The following is a 23816-nucleotide window of genomic DNA, read 5'->3' on the forward strand; positions in this document are numbered from 1 at the left end:
GAGAGGCAGGGAAAGATCGTGTGATTCAGCTAAGCTGAATCACAGATCTATCTCTGCCTCTGTTCATTCCTTCCCCCCCCAGAGTTAGTAAGCACATATAGGAACACATTTAACCCCTCAATCACTCCCAGTGTTAACCCCTTCCCTGCCAGTGTCATTTATACAGTAACCGTGCATATTATTTAGCACTGATCACTGTATTCATGTCACTGCCGCAATGACACAGTCCAAGAAAAACTGCTGATCGCCCCCATTACTAATAAAAAGAATAAAAAATGTCCATAAATCTATACCGTAGTTTGTAAACGCTATAACTTCTGCGCAAGCCAATTATTACACGCTTTTTGGGATTTTTTTTTACCAAAAATATGTAGCAGAATACAAATTGGCCTAAACTGATAAAAAAGTAAAAAAAAAATTAAATTTTTTTTATTGGGAATGTTTCATAGCAGAAAGTAGGAAATATTGGTGTTTTTTCAAAATTGACGCTTTTTTTGTTTATAACACGAAAAACCGCAGAGGTGATTAAATAATACCAAAAGAAAGCTCTATTTGTGGGAAAAAAGGACATCAATTGTATTTAAGTACAGAGTCGCACGACCGCGCAATTGCCAGTTAAATCAACGCAGTGACAAATCGCAAAAAATGGCCTGGTCATTAAGGGGGTAAAACCTTCTGGGGCTGAAGTGGTTAATATGCCCTGTGAATGGGAACTGCTGTGTCGCTATCTGAACTACAGTAGATGCTCAGGGATTCAGTTTCAGGAGGTAGAGACAGCCCAGGGCGGTAGATCATTTTTATTCTTGGGGGTTGCTTCTGCCATTGGCACCCAGAATAAGACAATCAGGTGGCAAGCTGTGCGCACCAAGGCAAATTGTGGCTGTGGCAAAATTGCACAAATATTGAGAGGGGCTTAAAATTTTAGCCTACTTACTATGTTCGTGTACTGACATTTTTTTAAAATACTGTGCTAACAGGGTTTGTAACACACAGAAATGCATATGCACAGGTCAGTAGCCAGAGAACAACAAAAAAATACCTCCTTCCTAATGCCCAAATCTCCCCTCAGTACAGATCTCCCAGCACACTAGTAAAGATCCTCTACCCCTAGTACAGATTTCTTCAGTACAGATCTCCCCCCCAGGACAATTCCTCCCATCAGTACAGCTTCCTCTGGTACAGATCTCTCCCTTTACCAACACCAGCACAGCTCTCCCCCATTCACGAAATCCATTCACCTGACCAGGTAATTCAGACTGAGGAGAAGGTATTCCTCGGCTGTGTCATGTGTGAAGGAAATGAGGATGAGGATGCTCTGGGGGGGGAATTGGGACCCCCCTATCCCTCGTCCTTATCTACGCCCTAGGAATCACTGCTTGCAAGCAGAAAAGTACCATGGGATATGTAGTCCTTAGAAATTTAAACTTAACCACTTCCATACTGCGCGATTTCTGACACTTCGCTCCTACATGTAAAAATCATGATTTTTTTTGCTAGAAAATTACTCAGAACCCCCAAACATTATATATATTTTTTTTAGCAGAGACCTTAGGGAATAAAATGGCGGTCATTGCAACTTTCTATGTCACACGGTATTTGTGCAGAAATTTTTCAAATGCTTTTTTTTGGGAAAAAAAAACAGTTTTATGAATTAAAAAAAAAAACAAAACACTAAAGTTAGCCCAATTTTTTTTGTATAATGTGAAAGATGATGTTACGCCGAATAAATAGATACCTAACATGTCACGCTCTAAAATTGCGCACACTCGTGGAATGACGCCAAACTTCAGTACTTAAAAATCTCTATAGGCGACGCTTTAAAATGTTTTACAGGTTACCAGTTTAGAGTTACAGTGGAGGTCTTGAGCTAGAATTTTCGCTCTCGCTCTAACGTTCGCGGCGCTACCTCACATGTATGGAATGAGCGTCGTTTACATATGTGGTCGCATGCATTCACTTCCGCGTACGAGCACGTAGGGACGGGGGGCACTTTAAATTTTTTTTTCATTGTTTATTTTATTTCTATTTTTTAATTTTTACACTTTCCCTTAAATTATTATTATTTTTTTTTATTATTCCTATTACAAGGAATGTAAACATCCCTTGTGATAGGAATAGTGCATGACAGGTCCTCTTTATGGAGAGATCTGGGGTCAATAAGACCTCACATCTCTCCTACAGGCTTGAAAGCCTGAAAAAAAAAAAAAAAAAAAAGATCTAGGCTTTTCAGCCAAGATCAGTGCAGTATTGAAAACTGTGAGGCAGCGCGTGACGTCTTCACGTCGCTCCCCGGGCCTCCGAGAGTCATAGAGACTGCCGGGGACCATCTGGTCCTCACAGTCTCTAAGGTGACACTACCGCCAGCGGCCAATGTCTTCTCCGGCCCGCTGATCGCGCCGGGCGAGCCGGTAGAAGCACTGGAGGGCGGTGGGAAGGGGGGAGGGTGTCTCCTCCCACCACCTGTAAGATTGATCAAGTGGCTGAACAGCCTCTATGATTGTTCTTATGGTGAAGGGAATCGCCGGCTGAGAAAAAATGATATCTGAATGATGCCTGCAGCTGCACCCATCATCCCGATATCTCCACTCATATGACCTAAGGGGAAGTGGTTAACAGCAGAAGAGGAGCTGCAAAACATGCAGGGAGTCCAGGAAGTTTTGGTGAGAAATGGCCAGCAGACACGCACAACTCACAACGCGAAAATTAATTTTTCGAGGAAAATTATATTGGATTATCAAATTGAAGTATTTTTTGTATTGGTATTACGATGATGATTTTATCAAATGAAAGTGTATGCTGTGACCATAGATCTCCACTAACTGACTCAAGGCTGCATCTATAATAAATGGAGTAAACAAATGCTATTGTCTGCTTCGAAAAGTTACTTTGTTGCTTATTGGTGACCAGCGCTGAGAGCAATTTGAGAGCTCCTGGGTTTGCTGAGAACAAGGTGGGGGTTGATGTAGAATAGATATACAAGAGAGTGACACAGTAATTACAGGTTTTCCCAGCATTCTGGCATTTCGAATGCTTGTTAGTAAGGGTCACCTGTAATTACAACCTTATTACGCTCTTTAGGGGATCTGCGATTAATAAGCTGTAATTAAATGACAAATAATAAGAAATAATAAGTACCTGGCAACAAATAATAACTGTTATTGTCAATCCAATGGCTGGTATTTATATTTAACAGTGTAGGTTTTAAATGTGATTAGTGCTGAATGGCACGAAGAACAATTCTGAAACAATCGGGGTTAAAATACTTGGATCTGTTAGGGAAACAAACAAGATATGAATGGGCAGCCAAAACATTGTAGAGAATGTGTAGTCAAGTAGTGTAATGTGCAAAAATACAATATATAAACACAAAGCTGCGGGAGATGCAAGTAACCTAATATAGAATTTAGCAACAAGCCGTGCAACTCAAATCGCTCTAAAATCTCCTGTGATATGATAACAGAAAACAGTCATTTGGTGATTTGAGTCACAAAATTCACATCAATAAAATTGTTCTTGTAAGGCAGGCTATGCACCAGTTATGTTTTTCATTCAACCAAAGGGTTGAAAATGACTTGATTCCCTATCCGCACAAGTTGGGTGGGGTAATCCCTCCCACTGAGTCATTGTATTCTGACAGCGGGGAGATGTCAGCACTTCCGGTGTTCCATCAGAGCAGGTGACCCTACAGATTAGGTAACGGAAGTGACGTTCCGTCAGCTGACTACTTACTGCGCCGCTTACACAGGTTTGCTAATCTGACAGAACACCTGCAGTCATAAGGCGCCAGCGGACATCTTACTACACCCAGCTACGTCTTGAATTTCACAGCCATTTAACAAATAAAGCGAGCGTATATAATTTAATATAGTATATTGAGATCTGTCATGCTGTTTTCATGTTACATTTTCAAAGCCTCAAGGTTTAGGGCTGACCAGTGCAGGGTGTGTACCAACATGGCCCCCGCCACCTTCCTACTGCTGGCGTTAAGCTTCCTTCAAAATGTAACATTCAAAACAGCATCACAGATGTCAATATACTATATTTATATCCACTCAGTTTTATTATTGCTAAAATGACTGTGAAACTGAAGACGTAGCTGGGTGTAGTAACATGTCCGCTGCCGCCTTCTGACTGCAGGTGTTCTGTCACAATAGCTACGCATGCGCAGTAAGTATTCAGGTGACGGAACATCACTTCCGTTACCTAACCCAATGGGATGCCTATTCTGACGGAACACCTGTTATAGCCAGTGGTCAATATACTATATTTATTTTTATCCGCTCAGTTTATTGCTAAAATGACTGTGAAATTCAAGACGTAGCTGGGTGTAGTAACATGTCTGCTGCCACCTTCTGACTGCAGGTGTTCTGTCACAATAGCTACGCATGCGCAGTAAGTATTCAGGTGACGGAACATCACTTCCGTTACCTAACCCGATGGGTTTCCCATTCTAACGGAACACCGGTTATAGCCAGTGGTCAATATACTATATTTATTTGTATTCGCTCACTTTATTGCTAAAATGACTGTGAAATTCAAGACGTAGCTGGGTGTAGTAACATGTCCGCTGCCACCTTCTGACTGCAGGTGTTCTGTCACATTAGCAAACCTGCTACACATGGGCAGTAAGTATTCAGGTGACGGAACATAACTTCCGTTACCTAACCCGATGGGTTTCCCATTCTGACGGAACACCAGTTATAGCCAGTGGTCAATATACTATATTTATTTGTATCTGCTCACTTTATTGCTAATATGACTGTGAAACTCAAGACGTAGCTGGGTGTAGTAACATGTCCGCTGCTGCCTTCTGACTGCATGTGTTCTGTCACATTATAGACAAAAAAATACAGCGCTCATAGAATAACATATGGTGTAAATGAATATATGAAAGTCCACTTCAAGCTGTCGAAATGGGTTGTATAGTCCACCGACAACACCCTTAACGTGTGACAATCCGTCTATGAAATGACAGGGACAGTGAAGACCTCCACCACACACAAAGTAGCCTGCTGGCCTCTTACCAGATGGGTATGACCACCGCTCTCACAATGGTCACACAACGCTTGTTGTTATAAAGCTTGATAATTGACCCTGAAAGCCTTCCAATAGGTGCTCCCAATTCAAATGTCGGATCCCAAAGTAGAAGTAGCCAGGCACAATCACTCCCAAAAGTTAAAAAACAGGGGGAAGACCATGGTGAAGTACGTTTTCATAGGTGTATGTTTATTGAAAGTAAAATGCACTCACCAGATACATCATCATAAAACAGCCTTGAATCGATAAAACCACTGTAGCAGTAAAGCACTTCCAGCTTGTGACGTCGAACCGTGCTGAAGCTCCGCCTACATGTTTTGCAGGCAACTGCGTCATCAGGGGGGGAGGAATCGGGATCGGGAGACGTCTTTAAATAGTGATTGAAACAGGAAAGAGGAAGCATAAACATCCGGACAGGCCCACTGGAGCCCTTGACCCGGAACTTCCTCTAAACCACAGACAAGGAATGTCTCTCACATTAGCAAACCTGCTACGCATGCGCAGTAAGTATTCAGGTGACAGAACATCACTTCCGTTACCTAACCCGATGGGTTTCCCATTCTGACGGAACACCGGTTATAGCCAGTGGTCAATATACTATATTTATTTGTATCCGCTCAGTTTATTGCTAATATGACTGTGAAACTCAAGACGTAGCTGGGTGTAGTAACATGTCCGCTGCCACCTTCTGACTGCAGGTGTTCTGTCACATTAGCAAATCTGCAACGCATGGGCAGTAAGTATTCAGGTGACAGAACATCACTTTAGTTACCTAACCCGACAGGTCGCCTATTCTGAGGGAACACTGTCTATAGCCAGTGGTGCTAATCAAGAAAAGCCGATCGATACAACCAACCTGCATATACATGGATCAAACATCAGTTCAATTTTGATCCATGGATGGACGGCTTTAGTCAGTGGAGGGGGGGGGAGGGGCAGTCCACAGACAAGAGCTGGTTTATTTCAGGTGAGTCGCACACCCATCCTCACCAAATTCCTCAGACACTTCACAGCAGGCAGGCTTGCGGGGTCTAAAGCTGACCATATGCTATTTTGTTTGAACATTTTCCTTTTAGGAGCATTCTTTCTATTTCCCAATTGTTAGTGGGGGTCAAATTGTGGTTCGTGTTTGACCACGGTGATGAGAAAATTTGAGGGAGCAGGCTGGAAAATGTTTGTTGGAACGATCAAATTTCTAACAGCGTATGCAATTATCGTTTGGAAAGGGCCACTTATTCCAAAATCAAATGTAAAAAGCAAATGTTTTCAAAATACTTTCGAATGACATTCATCAAGTGATAGACCAAACGATGATGAGAATTTTTATATAAATGTTTGTTTGAAAAACCACTAGTGTATGACTAGCCTAAAGTGATAGTAAACTTGTACTTGTTTGAACCTACAGGTAAGTTATAAGTCTTACCTGTAGTTTCAGTAAATATCTCCTAAACATGCCCGTCACTGGAGCATACGCAGTGTACTCCACATCCAGGACACACCAAGTAGGCCCTCAATGCAGAGAGAGCCATGCTGCAATTTGACCCCCTTGTACATGTGACTGAGTAAAGTCATTGCAGCCTGGCCATTCACATGGCTGGAGAGCACGGACCTGGATGGAAGACTGGGCAAACATGGAAGATCTAGCAGCGCTGACAGCACACTGCTGAAGGAATCTGTTTAAGGGGTAAGTCTATCAATGTGCTAGTATGTGGTGGCATCAACCTGCAGAGGGCTTGGCTATTTTTTAAGAGTTTACTACCACTGTAACAGTTGGTTGAGCTAGATGGACTTGCGTCTTTTTTCAACCTAACTAACTATGCACCTATGTACAAACCCGATTCCAAAAGTTGGGACACTGTACAAATTGTGAATAAAACCAGAATGCAATGATGTGGAAGTTTCAAATTTCAATATTTTATTCAGAATACAACATAGATGACATATCAAATGTTTAAACTGAGAAAATCTATCATTTTAAGGGAAAAATAAATTGTTTTTAAATTTTATGGCATCAACACATCTCAAAAAAGTTGGGACAAGGCCATGTTTACCACTGTGTGGCATCCCCTCTTCTTTTTATAACAGTCTGCAAGCGTCTGGGGACTGAGGAGACAAGTTGCTCAAATTTAGGAATTAGAATGTTGTTCCATTCTTGTCTAATACAGGCTTCCAGTTGCTCAACTGTCTTAGGTCTTCTTTGTCCCATCTTCCTCTTTCTCATGCGCCAAATGTTTTCTATGGGTGAAAGATCTGGACTGCAGGCTGGCCATTTCATTACCCTGATCCTTCTTCTACGCAGCCATGATGTTGTTATTGATGCAGTATGTGGTCTGGCATTGTCATGTTGGAAAATGCAAGGTATTCCCTGAAAGAGACGAAATCTGAATGGGAGCATATGTTGTTCTAGAACTTGGATATACCTTTCAGCATTGATGGTGCCTTTCCAGATGTGTAAGCTGCCCATGCCACATGCACTCATGCAACCCCATACCATCAGAGATGCAGGCTTCTGAACTGAGCGCTGAGAACAACTTGGGTTTCCTAGTCCTCTTTAGTCCGGATGACATGGCATCCCAGTTTTCCAAAAAGAACTTCAAATTTTGATTCGTCTGACCACAGAACAGTTTTCCACTTTGCCACAGACCATTTTATATGAGCCTTGGCCCAGAGAAAAACGCCTGTGCTTCTAGATCATGTTTAGATATGGCTTCTTTTTTGGCCTATCGAGTTTTAGATGGCAATGGTGAATGGCACGGTAGATTGTGTTCACCGACAATGTTTTCTGGAAGTATTCCTGAGCCCATGTTGTGATTTCCATTACAGTAGCTTTCCTGTATGTGATGCAGTGTCGTCTAAGGGCAAGAAGATCACGGGCATCCAGTATGGTTTTCCGGCCTTGACCCTTACACACAGAGATTGTTCCAGATTCTCTGAATCTTTGGATAATATTATGTATTGTAGATGATAACTCAAAACTCTTTCAAAATTTTCTCTGAGAAACTCCTTTCTGATATTGCTCCACTATTTCTCGCCGCAGCATTGGGGGAATTGGTGATCCTCTGCCCATCTTGACTTCTGAGAGACACTGCCACTCTGAGAGGCTCTTTTTTACCCAATCATGTTGCCAATTGACCTAATAAATTGCAAATTGGTCCTCCAGCTGTTCCTTATATGTACATTTAACTTTTCCGGCCTCTTATTGCTACCTGTCCCAACTTTTTTGGAATGTGTAGCTCTCATGAAATCCAAAATGAGCCAATATTTGGCATGACATTTCAAAATGTCACACTTTCAACATTTGATATGTTATCTATATTGCATTGTGAATAAAATATAACTTATGAAATTTGTAAATTAGTCCATTCCTTTTTTACTCACAATTTGTACAGTGTCCCAACTTTTTTGGATTTGGGTTTGTAAGTGGTGGCAAATAATATGCAGGGGCTTATTGGTGGGCTCAGCCAATTGCTGGTGGTAAAGAAAGTAAGCTTTTTGGACGCTGGGAGATGAGCCCCAAGTGGTTAATCTACAGAATTTAAAATATGAAAGTCACAGAAATAATTGGTTTAATGCAAATACTTCAAAATGTGGGCTTAGTGAAAATATACTGTTTTCCCTTAAAGCTGAATCCAGGAATTATCTTTTTTAATAACTTAGTGGTCAAGCTTGGATACATCTAACTGTTAATTTCTGACACCCAGAAGGCCACTTGGAGATGCAGAAGTATGTAGCTTATACTACATGCAGACAGCGCTGGTCTCTACCAGGTACTGCTCAAACAACTTGTCGTTTGTATACTAAACACAGGTGGTTGCTCTCTTGGGACCTGCACAATTCAGCCATCTTGTATTTTTTCAATTACTACAAGGTGTTCTCTGATTGGATGAGCTGGAGAGGCAGGATGGATGACATCAGGATCTCAGCCTCATTCAAGCTGTGCTGCACATTACATCCTCAAGATGACTACTCTGTAAGCTGTGTTCTACATTACATACACTGAACTACAAGATTCTGTAAGCTGTGCTGTACATTATATTGCACTTCTGACCATTGCACTCTGTAGCCTGTGCTGTAAGTTGCGTTCGCCTTAATGCTGTTCTGTTTTTGCATATTCCTGACTGCTGCACTCTGTAAGTAGTTCTGTATATTAAATTACTGTTGACCACTGCACTTTTTATACTGTGTTATATTTTACAGTAATCTGTGCTCTACATAATATGCTTCTGAATGGTCTACTTGACAAGTAGTTCTGTACAATACATAATGCTGACCAGTACACTTTACACTATATGTTGAACATTACAAAGTCATAACTGCTGGACCATGTAAGCTGTGCTCTGCATTACATACTCTTCACCAATGTGTTTATTGTCTCAACAGTTTCTGGTTGCTAAGAAGTCACCAACTTTTTTTATTAAGCTCTTCATAAGGTAGACCCAGGCAATGCCATTGGTACATCTGTCATAAAAATACGACTAACCATATTTATCATGCAGAGAAATGCACAGGTTCTGATATGTCACAAAATCTCTAAAAAGAGATATTCCAACTTATGTTATTAAGCCCTCGTTCAAACGTTTGACAGTTTAAAATCGCATTACAAATCGCACCTAATTGCCGGCAATGGAACTGTTCACATTGCAGCTACGCACGTCGCAGCAACTTTGAAAAAGATTCTTGCACTACTTTTTTTCTGATTTCTTTGCGGCTTGCATAGACTTCTGTTAAATGAAGTCGGAAAATGCAATGAAATCCAAGGTGCAAGTCACACTGATCTGCAGCTTTGAAATCGCTGCAGTAGCACGATTTCAAAGCTGCACTGGTGTGAACCAGGGCTTAAAGCCAAAGTTTAGAAAAAATGTTTAAAAAAAAATAAAAACCAGCAAAATTGATTATACATACATTTAATCTGAAGTGTCCCTTGTGCTGGTACTAGCTGTTATCCTGTTACAGCTGTGTCCATGCACACTATAGGTGTTTTCAGGAGTTTGTAGGCATATGAGCTTACAAGCAGAAAAAAAAAACCCCTAACAAATGCTAAAAAAGAAATACTGGCAATTACCCAAATGTAAAATTATATATATGCATACAGTATCTCACAAAAGTGAGTACACCCCTTGCATTTTTGTAAATATTTTATTATATATTTTCATGTGACAACACTGAAGAAATTACACTTTGCTACAATGTAAAGTAGTGAGTGTACAGCTTGTATAACAGTTTCAATTTGCTGTCCCCTCAAAATAACTCAACACACAGCCATTGATGTCTAAACCGCTGGCAACAAAAGTGAGTACACCCCTAAGTGAAAATGTCCAAATTGGGCCAAATTAGCCATTTTCCCTCCCCAATGTCATGTGACTTGTTAGTGTTACAAGGTCCAAGGTGTGAATGGGGAGCAGGTGTGTTAAATTTGGTGTTATCGCTCTCACTCTCTCATACTGGTCACTGGAAGTTCAACATGGCAGTGGCACCTCATGGCAAAGAACTCTCTGAGGATCTGAAAAAAAAAGATTTGTTGCTCTACTTAAAGATGACCTAGGCTATAAGAAGATTGCCAATACCTTGAAACTGAGCTGCAGCATGGTGGCCAAGACCATACAGTGGTTTAACAGGACAGGTTCCACTCAGAAAAGGCTCGACATGGTCAACCAAAGAAGTTGAGTGCATGTGCTCAGCGTCATATCCAGAGGTTGTCTTTGGGAAATAAACGTATGAGTGCTGCCAGCATTGCTGCATGGGATGAAGGGGTGTGGGTCAGCCTGTCAGTGCTCAAACCATACACCGCACACTGCATTAAATTGTTCTGCATGGGTGTCATCCCAGAAGGAAGCCTCTTTTAAAGATGATGCACAAGAAAGCCCACAAACAGTTTGCTGAAGACAAGCAGACTAAGGACATGGATTACTGGAACCATGTCCTGTGGTCTGATGAGACCAAGATAAACTTATTTGGTTCAGATGGTGTCAAGCGTGTGTGGCGGCAACCAGGTGAGGAGTACAAAGACAAGTGTGTCTTGCCTACAGATAAGCATGGTGGTGGGAGTGTCATGGTCTGGGGCTGCATGAGTGCTGCCGGCACTGGGGAGCTACAGTTCATTGAGGGAACCATGAATGCCAACATGTACTGTGACATACTGAAGCAGAGCATGATCCCCTCCCTGTGGAGACTGCGCCACAGGGCAAACATTCCAACATGTGCCACTGGGCCTGTTGGGCCCAGTTTGGACATTTCCACTTAGGGGTGTACTACCTTTGTTGGCAGCGGTTTAGACATTAATGGCTGTGTGTTGAGTTATTTTGAGGGGGACAGTAACATTTACACTGTTATACAAGTTGTAAACTCACTACTTTACATTGTAGCAAAGTGTCATTTCCTCAGTGTTTTCACATGAAAAGATTTAATAAAATATTTACAGAAATGTGAGGGGTGTACTCACTTTTGTGAGATACTGTAAACAAAGAAAAAAAAATCAGAGATTTAACAAAACCAGTTTCTATCATTTGTAAAAAAAAAATCCTTATACAAAGCTCATGGTTGAAAGTATTATATTTTAATTTCAGTGTCTAGATTATAAAAATTACGATGTAATAAAACCTTCACTCTGGGTACTGTCTTAGGCCCCTTTCACACATGCGGACCGTTCAGATCCGCCTGTCAGTTTTTTGTCGGATCTGAACAGACACCCCATGCATCTTTATGGGGCATCGGATGTCAGCGGAGACATGTCCACTGACATCCGATCTGGTCCATCAAATCTGGACGGATGGAAACCCTATTTTCCATCCGTCCAGCAAATCGGATTGGATGAGAATGGACAGGTGGCCCATTCCATCCGATTCCCTCATAGAGAACAGCGAGGACCTGACAGCTCTGTCTTTTCACACAGTGCAGAGACAGAGCTGCCATACGCCTGCTCAGCGGGGGATCGGCGGATCGATCCCCCGCTGAGATAAACGGAGCCCGCCAACGGACTCCCTTGTGTGAAAGGGGCCTTAGGCTCTCATTCAGAGCGGCTGGCAGATGCATGTAGGGCCGCTGATAGGGGGGGACCACCAGCCCTCTTGTAGGGGGCCCTAGCACACAGGGGGGCCCACACAGAGAGGGGGGTTAGTGATGGACAACAAATGCAGAAATCTTCCTCCAGCACCTGAATCTGATCTGTCCCTCTCCCTGCTATCAGCTTTTATCTGTTGAGAAAGAGACAGTCGTCCCTTCACTAATCCCCCTCCCTTGTGTGCCCCCCCCCCTTCCAGCACTTATCTCTGCTCAGGAGTTTATTTGTAAATTGTAACTTTGTTTCTCTCTCTGTCTCTCTGATCACTGAGCTACAACTGCCCAGCCTGTATATTTTTCTCATCTCATCTTCTTTTTATTTAACATTTTTAGATTTAGCAGGAATTATGTGAGTTATGTTATATTTGTGTCTGCTAATAGTGATTTTGTTGTAATTTTAGCTAAATATATCTTTAATATTTTCTTGGGGGGGGCCCTGCCAGGTAGTCTGTACGGGGCCCCGCAATTTCTAACAGCAGCCCTGGATGCATGTGCACAGATCCATGCACCTGCTCTTTCCATGATCTCAATTTTGATATGCGATTACGTCCAGGGCCGGTGCTTCCACTAGGCAAACTAGGCAGCTGCCTAGGGCGCATTGCCACCTAGGGGCGCAGCCACGAGTCAGAACTCACGCTCCATCAGGAATGATCCTTGTGAGCTGAGGAAAGGGGCGGCAGTGGGGGAGGAAGAAGGGACAGAGGAAGATGCCAGGTGTCTGGGGCAGTGGCAGAACTACCAGGCCCTGGCTTTCCACCATTGTTGGGGGAGCCCCAAGGGGCAGGAAAGGAGCCCACCGGAGTGCTAGATGCATAATGATCCTCTTCGTCTGGAGCTGAGTGGCCTAATCCCTGGGCGGGAAGTGACTCTCTAATCTGAGCTGGTGGGCAGCCGTTCATTTCCCTGGGTCGGTATTAAGCAGGGAGTGGAGGAGTGCTGAACCTGAGCCGGAGCTCGGCACTGGAGGGTGGCACCTTTACTGGAGCATAAGCGACAAGGCAACGGAATGTTTTGAGGATGTTGGTGATGAAGGAGGTGCGGAGCTCTCTGACTGCTGCTTCTTCCTCCACCAGGAGCCAGTTGGAGCTGTGGTGAGCACTGTGGTCCAGGAGAGGAGCGTCCTGGGAGAAGGAATATGCAGGATCATGGTGAACGAGGGCAGAGTGCAGGCCACTCTCATAATACTGCCCAGTAAGTGTCCCCAGAACAGGGAATCAGGGTCCCTGGGTGTGACATGGAGTATCCCTGGTGTGAAAGAGAATTGCGGTCACCAAGTATGCCATGGGGAATCTGAGTCACCAGGGGAGAGGGGGTCACAAGTGTAACAGGGGTTTGGGGTCACCAGGTGTGCCATGAGGAATTGGAAACCTTGGGTGTGCCATGGGGGACTGAGGTCCCCAGGTGTGACATGGAGGAACATCAGGGTCCCCAGGTGTGACATGGAGGAACATCAGGGTCCCCAGGTGTGACATGGAGGAACATCAGGGTCCCCAGGTGTGACATGGAAAAACATCAGGGTCTCCAGGTATGACAGGAGGAACATCAGGGACCCCTGATGTGACATAGAGGAATATTGGGATCACTGGGTATGACAGCATTACATGGAGGAACCAGTTTTTAACCCCTTCCCTTTTTATTTTTTGGAGGGGGGCGCAAGTAGCTGATCTTGCCTAGGGCGTAAAACAGTCTAGCACTGGCCCTGATTACGTCATTGTAACCACTTCTATTGGCTGCTTGTATGCAGCTCCAAGGCGGATGCACATGTATCTGCCAGCAGCTCTGCACAGAGGATGAACATTATTGCTTGTTTGAATGAGCCCCTATTATTGGTAATAACCAGACACACAGAGACCTATGACTCCATGGATAGGTTATAAGTGCAAGAGGAGTGGGACATTTAAGAAGAAGCCACAAAACCACCACTTTCTCACTACTGATACCTCTGCAAGGGCATCAAAAAACTAAAAAATAATATGCTTTCACTCGTGCTGCAACATTATATTATTTAATTTAAGACTAAATAAGATATATTATATTTATATATACTTTAGTAAAACCTAATTGTCTATCACTCACTTGTCTTGGTATTTCAGGTGATTTGCCTTCGGTCGAGCAAGAACGTCCAGACTACTTTCTAGAGAACCAGAGACCTGAGCTGCACACATGCTGAATCTGAAAGACAAGTGGTAGAACCAGTTAGAAGAAGCAGAGAAAGGGTTAATGCGACAGCGTAAATCCTATACAAAAGGTATTAGGGGAACTGAGCTGCTTTGTAACATATCCTATACTCAGGCACAATTATGTAAGTCTCAGCTAAAAATAAATACTTTGCAAGGTGATAATTATTCTCTTTCGAAAACATTACAGTGAACATATTAAAGCAGCATAATACGAAGGCACTGGGAAGTAGGTTGCTTTCCTATCGTCTTCCTAAATCTCCTGGGTTCCCCAACCGGGGTGTGCTCAGCATTAAAATGTCTAAACTCTGGAAACCATCGCCTTGCATAACACCATGGCATCAGAACGCTTACTGATTTATTAAAAAGGCACACACCATTGTGCATGTGTGAGCTTTGACTTGGAGATTCATTTGAAATGTATGCACAAGACAAAAAAAAGAATGCAGGAACCTTGTCGTGCCTGATTTTACATTACAATGAAAAGTCTATGAATATATCCTAAACTCATTCTAGATCACCTTTTTTTTTGTTTGCTCAGCTGTCTGTGACATTCAATAATTATATTTACTCAGTAACTTCCTTATCTGTCAATGCTTTATGTACTTGCCAGACAGACATCTAGGGAGCTGTCCATGGCAGTATCTAAAGATACATAGTGCACATAATACCAATTTGCATACATAAAATATATACAAGTTACTCAATGTGTATGGTACAACAACTTACCCTATTCATCAGTGCCTGGATGTTCTCATGTTCCGAGTCTAGCCTTCTCTCTACTTTTTCTGTTGCTAAGACACTGAGTATGCTCTGGTTTCCAGGGGAACTAATAAATGTCACGTGGAGAGCACCAGGGTGTCATGTGACAAAGCAGGATAGGCATGACAAGCAAAATATGGTAACAAAATTATTTTTAGGTAAAAGCTGTATAAGAAGACATACTTTGAACATTGGTACAAATCTTTTTATATATGCTTATGATTAGGAATAGAGGCTGGATTTGTGACAGTTTTGGTATGTATGCTCCTTTGCACGACAAAAGATGTGTGTATAAAGTTTGCACCAAAAATATGATTTTTTTAAGGAGGTGCAAGGATTTTTTGGACATACAGCTTGCAATCAGATTAAACTTAATGATAAATGTAAAACTAAAATGATAATCCCCCGCGCTCTAAGGGTCCTTTCACATGGGCTTTCCGCCCGGTGGACTCTGTTCTGCTCAACAGGGATCGATCCGCCGATCCCCGCAGAGCAGGCAGATGATAGGTCCATCTCCACTAAAGGGCCATACACACTATAAGATTTTCTGAAGACTTTTTCCTTCAGATTTACCTTTTCTATGTAGTGCAAGGGCCTGCCAGATTGCATACAAATTGAAAGTGTTTAGGTTTGACTTCATATTATATGGTTTTGGTAAGTCTAAAGGAAAAAGTCTTCTGAAAATCTTATAGTGTGTATGGCCCATTACTTTGCAGAGACGGAGCTGTCAGATCCCTGTTGTCCTCTATGAGAGATCTGCTTCTCCAGACGAATGGAAAATAGGGTTTCCATCCATCTGGATTTCACGGACAGGATCGGATCAGAGAGCAGCGGGTGTCAGTGGAGATGTCACCGCTGACATCCGCTGCCCCATAGAAGTGCATTGGTTCGTCTGATCAGGTCCGCCTGAAAAACGGACAGGCGGACCTGATCGGAAAGCCCGTGTGAAAGGGGCCTAACAAATATAAAGTGAATCACAATAATTATTAACTGCTGCTATTTAATTTCTAGAAAATAAAAAAAATTGTGAAATCCAAACGCGTGAAAATAAAAATTACACCAGTAGCGCAAACAACCACAAACGTATCAATTAATCAAAAACACCCCTCACCCAGATACAGTACAATATCTGTGATAAAGGAAAGTAGAATGAACAGAAACACAATAATGTCAACAAGTGATAATTGTCTTATAAATATATCTGGTGTTAAACAAGTGAAAAGTCCAAAAAGATCCAAAAGTCCAAAAAGATAGTGAATCCAGTGACACCTCAATGATGTAAAATCACCACAAACTCCACCACCGTTATGTGTCCCCACTCCCATCGGATGGCTACTCACCAGAAAATATTGCTTCCCACTCTCATAACCAGGCAAATGCGCTTGAGTTGGACATGTGAATACAAGATCCTTTAATCAGCCTGTCTGCTCCTCCACCCCTCAATAATAACACATCCAGGAATCCCCCATGCACGGGAATCACACTGCCCGCTACATACCCGGCTACAAGGATCTGCCAGGAATCCTTCAATCCGCTTATGATGGAAGCAGGGAGGACCCAGCACTTTTAATGATCAATGTAGTAAGGTTTTTCAGCCTGCACTACAAACAGTTAATTGCTTATTGGTTCCCGTGACTTGTGTGGTTTGGTTTCAGCTCATGTTTTCAAATGCAATGCAGACACAATAGAATACGTTTACACAATGTTAACAATGGGGTGGATTTACTAAATGCAAATAGTCCATGCACTTTGCAGGTGTGGTTGCTCCAGAGTTTAGTAAATAAGGGGAAGCTCTGACATCCATCATCCAATCACGTGCAAGCAACAAAAATGTTTTTTATTTTCCCTGTATGTGATTAGATATTCTTTACAAAGTGAAGCTTTACCTTATCTACTAAGCTCTGGAGCAACTGTACTTGGAAAGTGTGCTTCTACTTGCCTTTTAGTAAATCAACCCCAATGAGTACACTGTATATCAGTGGTCTCCAAACTGCAGCCCAGGGGCCAGATGCGGTCCTTTGCTTGCTTTTATCCGGCTCTAGGGGCAGTATTTCATCCACTGATACCAACAATGGGGCATAATCACCCCCCCCCCCCCACACTAGAACAGTAAAAGGGCACAATTCCTCCCCTATGACCACAATGGTGGGGCACAATTTCTCCCACTGACTCCAAACATGGGGGATAGTTTTTTTCCCACAGATAACAGGACCTTTTCTACTCCCAATGGCCAAAGTCCGACCCCCTAAAGTCTAAAGAATAGTAAACTGGCCCCCTGTTTAGAAAATTTGGAGACCCCTGCTGTATATACTCTGCCACAAGAAACATTTGCGCTTAGCTGCTTATATTTAAAAGAAGAGGACAATGATGTCCAGTATGTTGTAGCAACTAAAACAGATTTCAGAAGACCAATGTATGGGGATGAATGAAAACTAAATCCTAACTACTTCAACACAGGGCACTTTCACCCCCTTCCTGCCATGGCCAATTTTCAGCTTTCAGCGCTGTCATACTTTGAATGACAATTGTGCGAACATGCTACACTGCACCCATATTAAATTTTTATCATTTTATTCACACAAATAGAGCTTTCTTTGGTGGTATTTAATCACCGCTGGGTTTTTTTATTTCTTACAAAAAAAAAGAAAAAAGCGAGAAAATTTTGAAAAAAAAGGTTCTTATTTTCTGTGAGTAAATTTTGAAAATAAATAATTTTTCTCCTTCACTGATGTGCGCTGATGATACAGCACTGATGGGCACTGATAGGCTGCACTGATGGGCACTGATGAGGTGGCACTTTTGTGCACTGATGAGGTGGCACTGATGAGGAGGTACTAATATGCCGTACTGATGGGCACTGATAGGCGGCACTGATGAGCACTGATAGGCAGCACTGATGAGCACTGATAGACGTCACTGATGGGCACTGTGGGGTGGCACTGGTGGGCACTGAGAGGTGGCACTGACAGGCGGCACTGATGGACACTGATGGATGGCACTGATGGGCAGCACTAATGAGCACTGATGGGCAGCACTGATGGACACTGATGGACAGCACCATCAGTGCCCACAATCTGTGCCCATAGTGCTGCCAGTCAGAGCCTAGATGAGCAGGCACTGATGGGCACTGACTGGCAGCACTATGGGCACTGATTGTGGGCACTGATGGTGGGCACTGATTGGCACTGTTTTTCACTTTTTTGTAATCAGGACACTGATGATCAGTGCTCTGATTACCTGTCGTGGTCTCCCCTGTGAGGAGCAGCCGCTGATCGTCTCTCCTCACCTCACACTCTGACAGTGTGAGGCGAGGAGAGCCGATAAACAGCACTTCCTTATTTACATGTGACCGGCTGTGATTGGACACAGCCAGACACAGCAGGCGCGAAAGAGAGTCTGTTCTGGTGCGCCTATATATGACGGCGTCCCAGAACAATAGCTGCACTACTCCGCCGTCATTTGACGGTGGGTGGGCAGCAAGTGGTTAAAGTGTAACTAAAGGCAACATTTAAAAATTTATGAGCAGGCAGGCAATTTATCACAAAAAAATTACATGAAACGTCTACTCTGCAATAAAAAAAACCCTCCTGCCTGCTCGCATTCTTCGCATCATTCCGTACTGGCCAATCAAGACAGCCGAAGACCAGCACCTGGCAGCAGCAAGAAATCCTTTGTGGACTTCAGACCGTTGGAGAGGAGGTGATTAAGGTGTTTTTTGGTTCCACTTTAAAGTGGAACTAAACCCTTATATTAGTGATGGTGAACCTTGGCACCCCAGATGTTTTGGAATCACATTTAGCACAGCAGTCCTATTGGATGCAGGTTCATACCTGCCTGTTTTTAATAGTTGTGGCCTTATTCGTCCAGGACTATTTCATGTGGTACGTATTTAGATATACACCCTTTGTATTGTGAACAAATATATTGAGGTTATAAGCCATGTTACAGTAAACACTTTGTATTTTGCTATACAACTTTCTATGTATATGTTGTTGATAATCCATTTTTTTCTGTTACTGACTATTACCTTTTCGTACCCTCAGTCTGAGATTTGTCCCTATTTGACCGTTGAAAAAGGCGATTGTCCGAAACGCGTCTGGTCGTCTTTAGAAGTCTCAGCCACCTTCAGTCCAAGTGACGTAACACATGGCCACGTGTAATTTTAAAGTGTTGTTTGTAATTTGTCATTTTTTGAATTGAACTTTCATATACTTTTTTTGCATAATAATAATAAATCTATTGAAATATACTTATTACTCAAGGTCTGGTTATTGCCCATAAAGTCCCATACCCAAGGGGAATTTTTTCTTTTTTTCTTTTTTTTTTAGTTACATTTCCCACGATGCTCAACTAAACTGCGGGTACCTTAGCATCATGGGAAATGCAGTTCCAAAACATCTGGGGTGCCAAGGTTCACAATCACTGCCCTATATCTTTTACAGCCAAGGAAACTGCCATCTTAGTCTTGGTTTGATCTGCAGTTGCTATGGCGCTGCACATGTTATCAGTGAAGATACCAGCCATTGATGGCTTGACAGTTCAATTGAGAGCACAAGCAACTGTGACAGATATATCATTCTTTAAATGTAGCTATTTTTTGAAACAGTTAAATCGATGAGCTTAGTTCTGCTTTAATGTTTACAATGAGGTTCCTCAACCCAGCCTTTTGATATTTAGAAAAAACAAACCATTGTGAGTTAATTTTGTCTTTCAGTTTTGAAGTATCACGCTCAGTACATCTGAGCAACTAAGAAGTACAGTAGAGAACAAAATCCAAATCATGTCCTGCAGGCACTGCCCTTCAACAAAACTCAACTCCAGGAGGAGGCTCCCAGCTCTAAACTGCAACTTTCAAAAGAAATGGGGAACCACTCACTATATAGAAAGCCCAAATCCAAATTTTTTAGACCAGGGGTGTCCAATCCCCAGACTGTGGGCAGCATGTGGCCCAAGACGGCTATGAATGTGGCCCAACACAAAATCAAAATATTACTTAAAAATGTAAAAAAAAATTCTGAGCAACATTTGTGAGCAACCATTTACAAAAATGAAGCACACAAAGGGCAAAATTAGAGCCCAGCAATCTGATGAGCACCTTGAGAATTCATTGAGAATTGCTACTACATCCATTGAACCAGATACTGATGCGTTTGTTTATCAAAATGTCAATTATCACACTAGTTTTATATGTAGCCCACTTTTACTTTTATAATAAAAACTCATTACAAAAACATTAGGTTTTCATTCTCAGGTACATAATCTGAATCAGTGATCATTAAATAGTGATCTGCCCGACTTATGCTGCTCATCAGCTATCCTTATTGTTATTGTATTTTATGTGTGATCCAAGACAATTCCTTTTCTTCCAATATGGCACAGGAAGGCCAAAAGGTTGGACACCCCTGAATTAGACTCTCCAAATTCAGTTCCTCATGGTTAAAATCAGTTGTTTAACCAGGAGGAACAAACTGTACTATGGTAAGATTCTCCCCTTTTCTTTTGGAAGTTATCATTTTGAGTATGAAGTACAGTACATTTACTCAAAGTAAGCAGCACATGCCTCTTACTAGGAGGGCAGTGAAAGGAAAGACATGAGTGAAGTTTGGTTGCTGTGAATTACTACACATTGCATTTTGTCTTATTAAACAGAATTTTTTTATTTTGCCCTGTCCTTTTTAGGCCTTTTTTAGTAACATTTGGAGGACCTACCATACCAAGGATGTCAAAAGGGTTATACACTAGTGGGGTTTGGCAAGACATTATTATAGCATGGTGGAGTTGCAGATATTGGTAGAAAAATGTGCAAAAGTTTAAATTGATTGGTAAGTGTCTGATAAGGAAGCAGCATATTTATTGTCAAATAACTGACATAGATACTTTACACCTGCCTACTTCCAAGTCTTCAAATGTTGCCAATTTCCAGATATCCAGGGTTGTCCCATATAGGCATATATTGAGAATAACCTGAGTGGCCCTTTACTGTTTGAATAGCTTTCAAAGTCTTTTGGATCAGCAAAAAGGTGGGGAATTGTTGTAGAGTATAAAAACGTCCGACCTCCAATAAACAGATAAGTGGGTCTTGCGGTAATTGGGCTAGCAATACCCTTTGTATGGGACTTTGCAATCCATCCAGTGAAATACCAAGCCTGGGAGGCAGCTTCTGATGACATCTGGAGTGATGAAACGCGTAAAGCGGAGCTAGAACATCATTGCGTCACATCCAGTTTGAGTTTGTGGATTGCAGGGAGCTCTGGACCTCCTGCTTTTTTTTCATATGTACAAACGCTTATTCGTTTTATCTTGATGTAAGTGCAATATTTACCTTTTAAATAAACGCGGTTAACGGTATTCCCACTATGGAGGCTCCTATTACTTTTAAATGTTACCATTGAGGCAACATACGATAAGGATACAGAGGCATTCGTGGGAATATCCACAGACAGTCATTGGTACTAAGATTGCAGGCTACCCCTTAAATGGGGAGAATTATCTGGTTAGTGCAACTACACAGGGGAGAGAACGAGTGTTACACGGACACCGCTCATTTGTCTTCAAGGACTTTTTTGTGCTTTCACAAATAGACTTTATGTTATATTATAAGACATTTTATTCACTTTAATGTTTAAACACTTCATCAATTAATGTTGAGCACGTTTGATATATATTGTTTGTTTTTTCTGGCTTTTCGTTTTGATATTTTTAATGGCACATTAATTGTTTTTCAGTATTGCACATTTGTTGCAAATCATTAAAAGCGACACGCCCACTCCTTTTTTCCTCTTTTTTACTAAATCAAGCGTAAACAGTGTATGTCATAGGAAATTTCTTTCAATACTATTAAAAGCTTTGGCCACATCTAATGAAAGAACAGCCCTATTACATGTATTTGTATATGGAACTTGAAGATTGAGAAATAACCTTCTAAAATATTGAGCAGTAGATCTAGTCATTTTAGCGAGTACTTTTGCAGGGCATTTTATGTCTGATTTCAAAAGAGAAATTGGTCGATATGATTCTGGAAAAAAAGTTTTTTTTTCTCAGGTTTCAAAAGTAGAACTGTAACTCCTTCATTCATAGAGGGAAGAAGGGTGCCACAATTATAGGCCTGATTGAACACAACCAACAATTCTGGAAGCAGGACATCTCCATATTTTCTATATGTTTTCCCTGTAGACCATCAATACCGGGAGCCTTAGAATAAGGCAACCTGGAAAGGGTGTTTTGCAGCTCTTCCAATGTAATAGGAGAGTCTAACATAGAACGTGCTGTTGAGGAAATAGTTGGCAGTTCAATGGAGTCTAAAAATTACACTAATACAGAGTCTTCACAGAGACTATACAAGTTGCTATAAAAAGAACGAAACATCAAGGCTATGTCTAATGAAGACTAGGGATGAGCTTTGAGTTTGACTCGAACATCGGGCGTTTGTGTGTTTGCTGAACACATGAACAAATGGGGAGCTCGGCGGGAAGTTTGCCCGGCGATTAACGCCCCATATTGCACTGCGCTGGTGCAGTGAATAAATTACTGATTGTCTGATGATTGGTCAAAGCATGCACATGACCCGTATGCTTTGGCCAATTACAGCACAATGTCCGTGATTGGCCAAAGGCAGGGTGCCTTTAGCCAATCATGGTTCAGGGGCTACGCCCCACACTATATAAAGCCGTGTATAGTGTGTTAGGCGAGATAGGAGTGAGATTAGGCAGGTAGTTAGTGGATTGTGCATTGTATCTAGTAATAAATCAGGCAGTGTAGTAGTATGTATATATATATATATATATATATATATATATATCAGTTATTGCAGGATATATATCAAACAGTGCAGTGTAGTGTAGGGTTGATTCTTATGACATTTAGACTTGCTCGTGGCTGTAATATATTGTCGGCTCCCGGCAATACAGACACAAAACATGAAAAAAAAAACGCTGGACAGGATGGGGGGGGGGGGGGGAGAGGAGCTACCCCAAAGCACCCTCCCCATGTTGAGGGCAAGTGGCCTGGTATGGTTCAGGAGGGGTGGCGTTCGCTCGTCCCCCCTTATCCTGTCCAGCCAGGCTGCTTTCTTGGATAATGGTCTGGTATAGATTTGGGGGGGGGGGGGCGTTTTTTTTTTTTCATGTTTTTTATCTGTATTGCCTGGAGCCGACAATACATTACAGCCGTGAGCAAGTTTAAACAACATTTTTTCCTTTAGAAGTGTCAGTATTTCTGCAGCAGGCTACATACATCGTACAGATGCGCTACATTACAGGCACATTAAGGGGACCCCCAGGCACGATATTTAAAGGAATTTTTCATTTTTATTGTTTCACTTTAAGCATCAATAAAATCACTGCTCTTGTAAAAACTATAGTTTTTTTTTTTTAAATTTGCATTGGTTCATGTCCCCCAGGTCAGTACCTGGACCCCCATACACTTTTTTTGGGCAATAACTTACATTTAAGCCTTTAAAATGAGGACTTTTGATTTTTCATGTTTGAGTCCCATAGACTCAATAGAGTTCGCATGTTCTAACAAACTTTTCCCCTGTTCGCGTTGTTCTGGTGCGAACCGAACAGGGGGCTGTCCGGCTCATCACTAATGAAGATGTTACTGTATTACCTAAAGTGGGGTCGGCTACGGCTTGCTGTCCCCGCAGCATTAATCACACTGTATTCCTTTATGAGTAGTGGGACTACTTTTTTCAGTTGCAGCTGAGCCAGTGCCAGCCTCGGAGGGAGCAAGCGGCCACTGCCTGAGCAAGCGGCTTCATCAACCGATATCTCCTCTGTAGTTCTG

At 42.2% G+C, this 23816-nt stretch overlaps 1 protein-coding gene across 2 annotated transcripts in view; it reads right to left on the bottom strand.

Moving 5' to 3' along the window:
• The window catches only part of SPMAP2 (sperm microtubule associated protein 2), a 72976-nt gene extending 57909 nt beyond the window's left edge, over positions 1 to 15067 (bottom strand). Inside the window, exons 1-2 of one of the 2 annotated variants that reach the window (XM_082242732.1) lie at positions 15000 to 15067; positions 14170 to 14265 (exon numbers count right to left, since the gene is read on the bottom strand). In XM_082242732.1, the coding sequence (XP_082098858.1) occupies positions 14170 to 14258 (89 nt within the window). In that variant the 5' untranslated portion in view covers positions 14259 to 14265; positions 15000 to 15067. Of the gene's footprint in view, positions 1 to 14169; positions 14266 to 14841; positions 14917 to 14999 lie in introns of those variants that run through there. The other variant, XM_082242731.1, reaches the window with a different exon arrangement.
• Between the last annotated feature and the right edge of the window lie 8749 nt (positions 15068 to 23816).

This window comes from Pelophylax lessonae, assembly GCF_965119305.1.
Source record: "Pelophylax lessonae genome assembly, chromosome: 1".
Taxonomy (NCBI): domain Eukaryota; kingdom Metazoa; phylum Chordata; class Amphibia; order Anura; family Ranidae; genus Pelophylax; species Pelophylax lessonae.